Raw genomic sequence first — 12,596 nt, 5'->3', positions numbered from 1 at the left:
CAAAAAAAAACAAAAAAAAAAAAACAAAAAAAAAAACCCATTCCCATTTTGAATTTAACTTCAGTTTCCAAACACTAGATCTTCTTACACCTTTGTCTGCTAGACTGAAGAACTCTGGAGTCAGGTATCTTATCCCAGCATAAGAACTTTGAGACTGACCAAGTCACCTCAAAGCCTTTTCTTTACCAAAATAGATTGAACTTTTGAAATCCCACTATAAGGACGGTTTTCCAAACCAGAAGTAATTCATGTGGCTCTCCTCCTAAGCCACCCTCAATTTTTCAAATTTTTTCAAGTGTTGACACCAGAACTGGACACAGTATTCCCGTGTTGCTTTTACCAGTGTTGTTTCCCTACTAATCTACATTCCCCATTTATCCATCCAAGGATCATGTTAACGCCCTTTAGCCACAGCATTACACTGGGAGCTCATTTTTGGTGGGCAATCCACCATGATCCCCAAGTCCTTTTCAAGGCAGTGCTTTCCAGAATACACCTATAATCCTGTAAGTATCACATTTTTTCCTAGTGGGATGACCTGGTATTTGGCTGTATTAACTTGCATGTTTGAATAAACCCAGTTTATCAAGCAATCCAGATTGCTTTGCCTAAATATTTTAGCATTGACTATAACAACTCTGGATATTCTTTTTGACCTCAATACCTAATCCCACTTGGAATCTTGACCTCAGCAACATCCCATGGAAGGTTCCAGTCTAATTACACATTGTGTAAAAAAGAATTTTATTTTACCTGTTGTGAATTTGTCACCTTTCAATTTAAATGAACATCCCCCGACCCACCCTCATTCTTGTTTTAGATGGGGAGAACAGAAGCTCTTCTCTAAACCATTTATAACTCTATATATTATCACGGCCCCTCTTACTTGTCTCCTTACCTAAGGTAAATAATCTCTTTTCAATCTCTCTTCATATTAGAGTTTTCTGTACCTCTAATAATTCTCATTACTCTTCTCTGAACCTTCATTCTGCAATAAGGTGACCTATCATCTTAATTCATTTACCACTCCACCAGTCTGAAAGTCATCTACAAACATTCAAAATATTGAATAGCACATGGCTGCTTTACATATTTTTCATATGAAAATTTGGCTAAGACATGCTATTTTAGGAAGCATAAATATTGTGGCATTCACTCAAGGACACAAAGACTGGCAAATGAACTTCTCTAAAGCACTAAAAGTTGCTATCCACTTGAATTTATACTTCGGAGGCCAAAAACAGTGAGGAAGCTTACAAAAACTCTTGTTGCTGGGCTGCAGGGGAATTTTTTTTAATTAAATTTGCCAGTTTAAGAGCTAGAGAATGATTTTCAAGGGAAGCCAGCATGTTCATACCTCAGTCTTTACAGCCAAGCTTCATAGTCACATGAGCTGCTATAGAGCCTCACTTTCATTTGAAAGGCAAATCAGTGATAAAATGGTTATAACCCTGCAGTAGGTAGAGGTGAAAGAAGGAATGCAGATATCCATCAGCTTTATACTTACTATTTAATATTGCATGTGTACATCATGGTTTGTTTTTTTTTAACTGAAAGGAAAGTTAATTATTTCAACAATTTAAAAACAGTTCTTGAAGTTACCTGGTAGAAGTTTATGGTATAGATGAAAAACTGGAACACTAATGGTCTTGCTGGAAGATTCCCCTCCTGAGGAAGAGCTACCTACTTTATCTGCCATCATTCTGCCTCGTCTTGATGGTGGACGAGGAGGAGTCGATGAAACAGCTCTTTTTGACTGAGATTTCAAACCTAGTAAAAGAAATGAAATGTTCAAAGTCATTTTGGTTTCAAAAGCCTCTCCAATTAACTCTTTAATGCAAGACAGTCTCATTACTAGCAGTGCTAATAGTGGGAATGATTGCTTACTTCCTCTGTGCAGAAAAGTTATGTTAGAATTGCATATACTCCTCTACCCCAATATCACGCGGTCCTCGAGAGCCAAAAAATCTTACCGTGTTATAGATGAAACCGCGTTACATCAAACTTGCTTTGGCCTCGAGCATTTCCGTTATTAATAGTCACTTCCCGCCCCGACTGATTCCTCAGAACTCCAGACCCATCCAACCCCCCCCCAACTCCCACTCCTTGTCCCCTGACTGCCCTGACCCCTATCCACACCCCCACCCCCTGACAGGCCCCCCAGGATTCCCACGCCCTATCCAACACCCCCGTTCCCCATCCCCTGACCGCCCTACCCCCAGAACCTCCGAACCATCCAACTCCTGCTGCTCTCTGACTGCCCCCCAAGACCCTCTGCCCCTTATCCAACCCCTCGGCCCCGGCCTGGCACCCTTAACATGCTGCTCAGAGTAGCGTGTTGGAGCCAGACACGCTGACGCCCTGATCTGCCGAAGCGTGCAGCCCCATCCCCAGAGTGCTGCTTTACCACATTATATCCAAATTCGTGTTATATCGGGTTGCGTTATATTGGGGTAGAGGTGTAGGCATTTGAGATTTACGTATTTTATAGAATAGCAGCTCTAAATCCAAAGTTCCGAGGCACCTTTGATTTAATTACTAGGCTATGCATCCCCCGAGCCAAAAAACAGAAGATATAATCACCATTTAAAATATGAAGCCAAATTGCATTATTCTAACATCACCGACAAACACCAGCTCTTATTGTTCCATTCCTACCCTTAAAGCCTGGATAAAGAGAATGGTCTAACAGCATGCTCTGCTGTAAAAATATTTAGGCTACGTCAAATCAAAAGTGAATGGGGAAAATATGAGGCAGCTTACAAAATATCTTGCTTTGAGCTGGAAGGGAAACTTTTCTTAAAGTTTAAGGGCTAGAGAATGAACTTCAAGGGAAGTCAGTATACCCGTGCTGCAGTCTAGCTGCAAGATTTATAGATATATGGGCTGCTGTGAAGTTTCACTTTCAGTTGACAAGGTGGATCAGTAATTCCTAAATTGAGGGTCCCACTTTACAGAATAGCCTGCCAATAACTCCCTCTCTTTCACAGTGACAACCACATAACATCTTACTTGGTATTTATTTTGATTTCTAAAGTTATACAAAACAGGTGCCTGTATCACATTTTTAATAGCGTTGGAAACCAGTCAAGAAGGACATGGGACCAAAGCGCAGTTTATGACGCACAGTATTCTCAATAACTTTAGTACCCCAGTTAATGACAAACGTCTGAATTCAAGCAAATACCACACAGCTTTTGTATCCTCCTGATATTGCCCTGCATCCAGAGACAGTTCAGTGACACTACCTGATTTTATCAACAAGTAATATGAAACTTCTACTCAATAGCAGGGAATAATATCAGACAACATATAAAGACATCTCAGATTAACCAGGCTGTCCAATACTCTAACAAAGTCTGCTGACAGATTTAGACAATAAAATTTTTTGCTTTCTGCACAGCCAGTGTAAAAGGTTCCAAGAAATTCCTAACACAAATGATCGGATTCGGCATGCAGCTTCTGTCACTGGCACGTGGTCTTCCTACCACTTCAGTTGTCATAGGCCATCAGGAGACCATGGTGATCCAGGAGGACAAAGCTACAGAACAAGACACTTTGGAGCCACTTCACTGGTAACAAGAGATTATCAAATCCTACCATCCACATTACAACTACAATGGTCTGTCAGAGAAACAATATTCTCTCTTGGAGCCCTCTGGAAATGCTCAGGTTCTGTGAACCTCAGAGGGCAGACCATCAAAACAGGACCCTTGACCAAACCTCAAATCATAGGAGACAATCATTAGCCCATGACATGCGTAAAATACCTTTCTATCCCCCACGCCAATCCCAGCCAAACACTAGATCAAGAATGTGTCCAACTATGAACTGGGTCATGTAAAACAGTCCCATGGTTTATCACAGTGGCATGAAATCCTGAGAGTTCTCCGAAAAATCAAAATATGGAAGGCATCAAGAACTGTGATCATCACTGACTCCAACAGCACTCCAGTTGTGAAATTTAACCGTTAGTGCGGGAGGTTCAGCAGTGCAGCAGGGTGACCTGGATGCTAACACCAGCCACATCTTAACTCCATTCTGGGACTTGTATACAAGATGCACACACACTATTCAATCCAATTTTGTGATGGAAAACCTGCACTTAATGCTGGATGCAAATAGCACAGATTATTGACCTTCTGAATGCTGTTAAAATATTTTTATACATGGGATTCACTGTATACACAAAAACCCAGTTTCACATGGTTGTGGAGACAGCTTCAAAGAAGTGGATTGAGTGTAATCTCATTAGTATTATCTTCTTGAGTGTGTGAACTGATCTATTTAGCAGTAGCAAATTCTGAAATGTACACATCTGGTTTATTGAAACAAAACGTGGGAAGAACATACAATAACGAACAGAGAAACAGAGGTACTCTATTGATTGAATTTATTTACGTTTACTTAATTCTATAAAACCTTTCTTTAAAAATTTATCTGAAGCTGCAACAGTTCCAAGTTTCCACCAGAGTCCTGCAGATTCTGAGGACTTTGTGGTAGAACTGCAGCCTAGCTTGCCATAAAGAACACAGGACCTTGGATATACTTACACAACAAGATGCAGTTTAAGAGTGATGTACTGTATACTTTACAAATTACTTTTCATGTATACAGTATTTAAAGGTGCATTTGTGTATCTACGAATGTATGGAAAAATGTATCTATTGTAGTGTCTGAGAAATAGTGTGTCCATGCAAGAATAAGTTACTTACCCTGTACAGTAACTAATTTACTTCAAGATTTGAAGTCCCTATCTGTATTTCATTGTGGGGCATACATGCACCCCAGGAGCCTGAGACAGGAAGATTTTTGTATGTTGGTCCTTGCCTGTGCCCTTCTCCTCTTCATGCTCTGAACCAAACGTATAAGGGATCATGTGAATTGACTGCCTCTCCAGTTCTCTCTTTACTGTAAATCATACATCAGGATCCGGAACAGAGGGAAAGGAGGGCAGGTAATGGAATACATATAGGGACCACACATCAAGAACTCCAGTTAACGTACAGGCTTAGTAACTTCTTTCTTCAAGTGATGGTCCCTATGGGTATTCCACTGAGGGTGGATGACAAGCAGTATTCATTGAAAAGTCGGGTGTGACGACCTCTGTGGTACTGATGACTGGGAGATTGCTGTGCTGAAAAGATGCATCAGCTACAGAATCTTGCACTAGGGTGCAATGTGTTGTGAAGGTATGGATTGAACCCCATCTTGCCGCTTTACAGATTTCAGTATGAGCAACATGTTGAGGAGAGACTACTAAAGCATTCTTGGCCGTAGTCGAGTGGGCTCTTACGCCTTGTGAAGGAGTATGCCAGCTCCTAACACAGCAGAAAGCAGTGTGTCATACACTTCAAAAATCTCTGGGAAGAGATAGCTTCCCCTCTCATTCATTCATTCATTCATTCATTCAGCAAAGGATATTTTAAAAAAGTTTAAGTGATTTCCTAAAAGATTTTGTTCTTTGCAGGTAAAATGCCAAAGCTCGACAGACACAGAGGATGAAGTCTCTTGTCCTCACGGGTGACATGTGGTTTTGGGAAGAAGACAGGTATGCGAATTGTTTGATTCAGACAGAAATCTGAGATTACTCTAGAGTAAATTTGGGGTGAAGTCTTAAAAGAAACTTTGTCCTCATGAAAGACAGTGTATGGTGGATCAGTCATAGGGGCCACACCTCAATTACCTATCTAAATTGAGATGATTAATAACTAGAAAGGGAACTTCATTGATAGTAAGTTAAACAGTATGAGGCCAGAGGTCTACACGGAGACTTTGTTAATACTGAGAGGACCAGACTGAGGCCCCATGGTAGAGTAGATTTTATCACGAGGGAAATTTCTGATTAGACCTTTCAGAAATTATTAGTCACAGGGTGGATGAAGATGGAATGGTTGTAAATCGGAGAATGACAGGCTGTGACGGTTGCTAAGTGTAACCATAAGGAGCTAAGGGAAAGCCCTGAAATCTTCAAGGAATACTGAGAGGACCAGACTGAGGCCCCATGGTAGAGTAGATTTTGTCACGAGGGAAATTTCTGATTAGACCTTTCAGAAATTATTAGTCACAGGGTGGATGAAGATGGAATGGTTGTAAATCGGAGAATGACAGGCTGTGACGGTTGCTAAGTGTAACCATAAGGAGCTAAGGGAAAGCCCTGAAATCTTCAAGGAAATATACTCTAACATAGTGGGGAAATCAGAACCATTTGGAGTTATCAGATGATGCTGACACCTGACAAAAAGTCTTTTCCACTTAGTTATGTAGCACTTTCTAGTAGACTCTTTCCTCCTATTATTAAGGGTTTGAACCACTTCCAAACATGTCCTTTCTAGGTTCGATGCTCATCGAAATATTAGGCTGTCAGATGAAGAGAAATTGGATTAAGATGCCTGATCTTGCCCCATCCTTGGTCAATAGGCTAGGGAAGGACTCGATATACTGATATATGGAAGTGCTGATATCTGAAGAATACTGGGCACCAGAATTGCCTGGTCCATCTGAAAGAAGCCAGGAGAACCATCACTTCCCCAGAATCCGAGATGATAATGGAATGGAAGATGTACATTAAGTGCCCTGACCAAGGGATTAAAAGTGCACCTCCTCTGGAGCCCTGACCCTGAGCCCTCCTGGAACTGTACCTCATCTATTTCATGCTCTTGGGACGCAAACACGGCCTCAGATGGAGACTCACTCACCCTCTCCCCTCCCGCCCCAGCCCATCAACAAAACCTGCTCTGAAACACTGAATTGTGAAATTCCCATTCGTGGTCCTTGGAGAAGTACCAGCTGAGGATGTCTGCTAATGTATTGTGTATCGGCAGCAGGTGTACTGCTGATAGAGTAATCTGGCATCTAATATACCAGTTCCACAGATTGATAGCTTCTAAGCAAAGAGGGATGGATCTTGCTCCCCATCCTTAACGTAGAAAACTGTCAATATGCTGTCCATCATCACTTTAATGTTGGGATTGTATAAATGGTAGGAATTGCTTGCAGGCCTTGTGGACTGCTTGTAATTCAAGGAGGTTTATGTGCATCCTGGGCTCTTGGGGAGTCCATGTCCCTTGAGCTGTATGCTCTTTCAGGTGGTTGTCCCAGCTTAGCAAGGAGGCATCCATGAACAAAATTCTCTTGGGTGGGGAAGGAGTGAAGGGGACCCCCACACACATATACAGTAACTCCTCACTTAACATCGTCCTAGTTAATGTTGTTTCGTTACTGATCAATTAGAGAATATGCTCGTTTAAAGTTGCACAATGCTCCTTTATATGTTTGGCAGCCACCTGCTTTGTCCACTGCATGCAGGAAGAACTGCCCACTGGAGCTAAGAACCAGGGTGGACTGGCAGCCCCGCAACAGCTCCCCTAAGTTCCTTATGTGGCAGCTGCCCAGCAGGCTATCAACTGCCGGACAGTTCAGCTGTCTGTCCCCCCACTGCCTTGGAGCTGCTCCCGGGAGCCTCCTGCTTGCCATGCGGGGGGGGGGGGGGGGAGAAGAGAGAGGGGAGAGGAGAAAGAGGGGTGCTAATGTCCAGGCTTCACCCTTCCCCCACTCCTGCCCCCCACTTCTGTACCCCATCTTCCCAGAGTAGGGGAATACAACAGGGCTCAAGACAGAGGGAGCTTGCTGGCAGCAGCTGCTGTCTCAACTTGCAAATCTACTTAAAAAGGCAGCATACTTAGAGTGGGGTCAGCTACTTAAAGGGGCAATGCATCTCTCCCTCTGCCATGCTGTGTCTCCTCCCTCCATTCCTGCTGCCTTGTAGCTTACGAGACTACATTAACAACGTGTTAACCCTTGAGGGCTCAGCCGAGAGCTGGTTCATCATTTAGCAGTAAGGCATTCCCTGGGAAATATCCCACTCTCTTCCACCCTTTGACTCCACCACCTCAACCAAGCTTCACAATCATCATTGCTGTGTTTAAAATAGCATTTTTCAGGAACATAACTATAATGTTAAGCGAGGAGTTACTGTACTCTCTGCTCTCCCACCAAGCTCTCCTACTCTCTGGGAGGGAGCAAGACTAATTTATCCATATTATCTTTGCTTGCCAAATATACTGGTGGTAAGCAATGAAGATGAAGTCTTGCAAATGGTGTCATATAGGCACAAGACACCACATGACCTAGGAGGATGAGACATGAGCAGAACAATGTCTGATCTGCATGACATTGATCTCAGTCCGATTTGCGTGACAAGGTTCTTTATGGACTGGATCAGACAGAAGTGATGAATAGGGATGTTTAGCCTGAGAGATCAGGAGCAAGGTACAAGGGGAGGTAACAAGCAGATGCCATGAAACATGTAAGATGGTATGTAAGTTGTTTGTCTCAGTCTATTATTGTCAAGGTACCTCACCTTCACCCACTGTGTGGCTGAAGGGACAGCAGATACTCCCGTTGCTGACTGAGCCATTCATTGCCACTGGGCACTCGTGTTAGTGTATCTGTAACCACGGAGCCAGGATGCTACAACTGCATCTTGAGGACAATAAACCTGGCCGATGGCTTTGGTTACCGAACCGAGCCTGTGGTCTTTCTTACGAGCAACACTGAGGTCTGCTTAATTAGCAGGCAGCATTATCTGATAGTGCTGATAACACTGGAGCCTCAAGAACAGAAGCACTGAGCAGCTGTAACAGCTTAGCAGCCTGGACAACATTACTGTGGCAATGACATTTCGTCCTTCTACATTTAACACGTGCTTGTTGACTTTTTGGGAGACATCAGCAAAAAGTCCCATATAGAATAGTACTGTGAGGAGACTGCAAGTATGACTGGAATGTATGACATGTTTGCACATTTCATTGATTTTGATGGGAAGACTAGTGTGTGAGAGATTTTGGATGATGAGTCAGGAGGGAGAAAGATTTTGTGGGTGAGGAGATGGCATTTGTGTATTTTTGTGAGGGGAGATGAATATGCGTGCGTGCATAGAAAGAAGAAGATAGGTACAAGTACAGAAATTAGAAGCAGGGAACACAAGAGAGAAGATAGATTGTAAATTTGGGGAAGAGGAAGATAACCCAACAAAGGAGAAGAAAGATGAAAGAAGGAGAGAACAATTATTTCATAACATAATAACTACTATGTAAGAGAAAAATTGAGAAAGACAAAGGGATAGATATAGAATAGTGAAAAGGAAGAGAGAAGAACACATACTGGGACAAAGAAAATTTTTAAAAGGTTTCACTTAATAGAAAGGATAAAGTAAAATGATGCAATAAAGAACCAGACTTTTAAAGTCTATTTTAAAAAGGGATGGAAGATATAACATGGTGCTTGTGAGATCAGAAATGTGCTTAGGGTCTGCCCTGGCTGGCAATGCTGCCTCTCTCATAATTTTATCTTTTTAAATGTTGACCAAAACTTGTCAAGTTTTCTTGTCCACTGGTACATGTGAAAGCTCGGGTTTTTGATTTTGAAAATATAGTAACATTAAGCATTAGTCACACCCATCTGTTCCTCCATCCCCACTACCTCTCCCACTGAAGCTGTTGTACTTTGTAGTCAGCTGAGTTTCAATAAACATATTTTGAGTCGTGAAACAGTGGCCTAGTTCAGCATTTTAAACACAATTTAAGAGGTTCATCTATATCTGAAGTCCTGACAGGGGAGACAGTTTGAGAAATACTGGTTTCAAAAATCAAAAGAAACCAGTGTCCCTCCCTGAGCTCATTTTCATGCCCAGGTGAAACTATGGTAGATCAGCCATCTTCAAAAGATGCTCAGCCAAAGTGTTAAGAGAATTTCATGAGTTCCTTAGAAGTTCAGTCCTCGGCTCTTAAACAGCAGAACTTCAGAGAAAGATACTGCAATACCTCCTACAGCCACCTGTTCAACTTTAAATCCCCTCTACCACTGCCAACTTCTCATGTTCCAGCTACAGAGTGTACACTCCATTCCAATTTTGCATGAGATAAGCTTACATGATGGATTTTAGAAGGATATGAATGAGTTTTCGGAAGGTCTAGGATTTTGGAAAAATCCTCTATATTCATGTGGAATAAAGGGTATTTGTTTTTATACATACATATTTCCATCATAACACCTTTTGCCACTACAGTACCATTTGTATTTACCATGCAAATGGTGTAAATGAAGGATCTGGGTTTAGGTGATCTTTATAAATACAACAGCTTATGTGTTTTTGGACACATGCGGGAGAAATATGTACTTTTACAAATAGGACTCTTTACCACAGCATAACTCATTAGCAGTCGGAGTTGTACCAGGACCCATCCCTTGTTGCTAAAGGTCAGTAAGCTTAATTAAGGAATATCATTGTCAAACATTTTCAGTAGTACACCTTTGGTATTAACAATGGTGGGTTTATACGAGTTGACATAATTATTCTCATTTTATGTTCAGAGGGACTGATTTTACAAAAGTGAAAAGGGGGGGAGAAAACCAAACCACACATACCAGAGGCAACAACAACACTGTAATTGTCCTGAAATCCATTTTCTGCTTTAACTTTTTCTTTCTCTTCATAGTTCTTTTTTTCTTTATCTTCTTTCTGTTCACTAATTAGTTTAGCTGTGATACTTGGTGTATCTGCAAGAGAAAAAAGAACGCACATATTTTAAAGGTATTAAGATGTCATGCTAATTTAATTATTACTTTATAATTTCTCACCCACTAACCAGATATTCATTTGGTCTCACTCAATTACCTTGCTGGCTTGGAGCCTTGAGTTCCATTCTAACTACCATAATTATGTTAAGCTTTTTTAATAACAAAAGACCAGGCAGTGACAGAGTACTGACAAGATGTCTTGCAGCTAATTTTCCTTGGACCATTTAAAGAAACAATGCTTTGAAAACCCACGCAGATGTTCAAGTATTTAGTTGTTTGTATTCGGGTGATAAAATTAGCAGTTAGAAAATATCACTGCTACCAACAGAAAAGAGGAGATTAAATAAAGAGAAATTACTGTGTTTAATTGTTGACAACTGTACACTTAGATGATTAAGACAAAATACTTGAACTTGGATATCGTGTTGTGCACTTCAGCAGCTAAGTACTCATTGTTTCCACTGAAGGCAACAGAAGCTGCTAGCACCCAGAACCTCTGAAAAATCAGACCACTTATTTTAGGTGCAGAACATTAGATATCTGTATTAATCTACTAATGGCAGTAATTAAACAATTATTGTCATTTTTCCTCTTGGTTGCAGTGGACGATCTCACATTAGTAATGGATGTCATAGTGCATAAATGGCCTTGTCTCTACTTCCAATAGGGAAAGTGATCGAGAGAATATCAAAAGGGACCACATGTGATCATCCTCATCTCCCACTAGTCAAAAGAAACATGGGCCTAGGACCTAGGTGTGCAAGGAATCACCATGTACTTACTGCAAGGACCCCTTTTATACCACAACCCAGATCATATACAGTTAAGGCACTGAAAGAGAAACAGTTTGCCTGGGGTTCTTCTCCAGACTAATGAAACATTTTCCTTGCTTGAAGATAGAAATTGACCGATGACACCTACTCTTCCATCTGAACCAAATTCCACTTTTGATATGTAGAGAATTACAAGACCCCTGAAATGCAGAAAATCCCAGCTATTCCACAGCTCCTCCAGCATGACAGGGAGCTGGGTCTCCATACCATTACTCACACTGGGCAAATCGTGGACACTAGCTGCTTTTTATAATCAGGATCCTTAGGTTCTCTGAATGTGCATCACTGGGTTTCTCAGAGCCAACAGGCATATTAGAACCCCGTCTGGGAGGCATACTTGTAAAGCAAAATTTGAGACTGATCCATGTTGGTATATTCTAAGATGCACTTATATTGGGTCAGTATTATAATCCTCCTAGTTGCTGGTGTTTTAAGTGTTGAGCTGAATGTCCTTTCCATCACCTAACAAGAAGGGAATGATCAGTTGCACATGCTGATTATTTTAGCAGATGCTGCTTCCCTATCTGCAGATGCTGCCAGAAGTCACTCTTAAATGGCCCAGTCCCTTCCTTTTCCGGAGAAATCCCACAGCCTCTGGCATCATAATCAATATTCTTCACAATTATTTTGACTTTTGACTACTTGAAATATGAATAACCATGTAGTTACTGCTAATTAAGTCCATTGTATATATAATGGTATGGTTTTACCCTTCTACAAAAACTATTCCCCCTCCCCTTCAGTTCAGATGGAAAGATTCTTAAAACTGGCAGGCCAAACATATTTCTTACCTTCCCTTTGGTCTAAATGGGATAGAAGAGTTAATTTAAAAGGCAAATGCAAAGAGAAAGAATTGAGCTCCTGCCATTTTTAACGTCTCTGTGATGCATAAAGGTAACCAAAGAGGTATTGGATATTATTATTATAAAAAACAAAAAAACAAAAAAACCATGCTTCTGCTTCTTTATCATTAGATACTTAAACCTTGTCTATCCCAGTATGCTAAAATACATGGATAAATAGGGAAATTATGATTTCATAAGAGATGGCAATTTGAGATGAATAGGCAGCAGGTTTAAAACAAACAAAAGGAAGTACTTCTTCACACAACACATAAGCAAAGTTCAAATGTTCCACAGGATGCATTGCATTTTTAATTCCAAAGCTCCAGTGAATACGACA

The 12,596-nt window shown here is 41.1% G+C and overlaps 1 protein-coding gene across 1 annotated transcript in view; it reads right to left on the bottom strand.

Moving 5' to 3' along the window:
• The window catches only part of BIRC6 (baculoviral IAP repeat containing 6), a 342,876-nt gene that overhangs the window by 129,754 nt on the left and 200,526 nt on the right, over positions 1-12,596 (bottom strand). The window contains 2 exon segments of the mRNA XM_038394017.2: positions 1,603-1,770; positions 10,429-10,560. Coding sequence (XP_038249945.2) covers positions 1,603-1,770; positions 10,429-10,560 — 300 coding nt within the window.

The sequence above is a fragment of the Dermochelys coriacea genome, chromosome 3 (genome assembly GCF_009764565.3).
Source record: "Dermochelys coriacea isolate rDerCor1 chromosome 3, rDerCor1.pri.v4, whole genome shotgun sequence".
NCBI lineage: Eukaryota > Metazoa > Chordata > Testudines > Dermochelyidae > Dermochelys > Dermochelys coriacea.
Note: the sequence above shows the minus strand (reverse complement) of the source record. Positions and strands in the feature narration are given on the sequence as shown.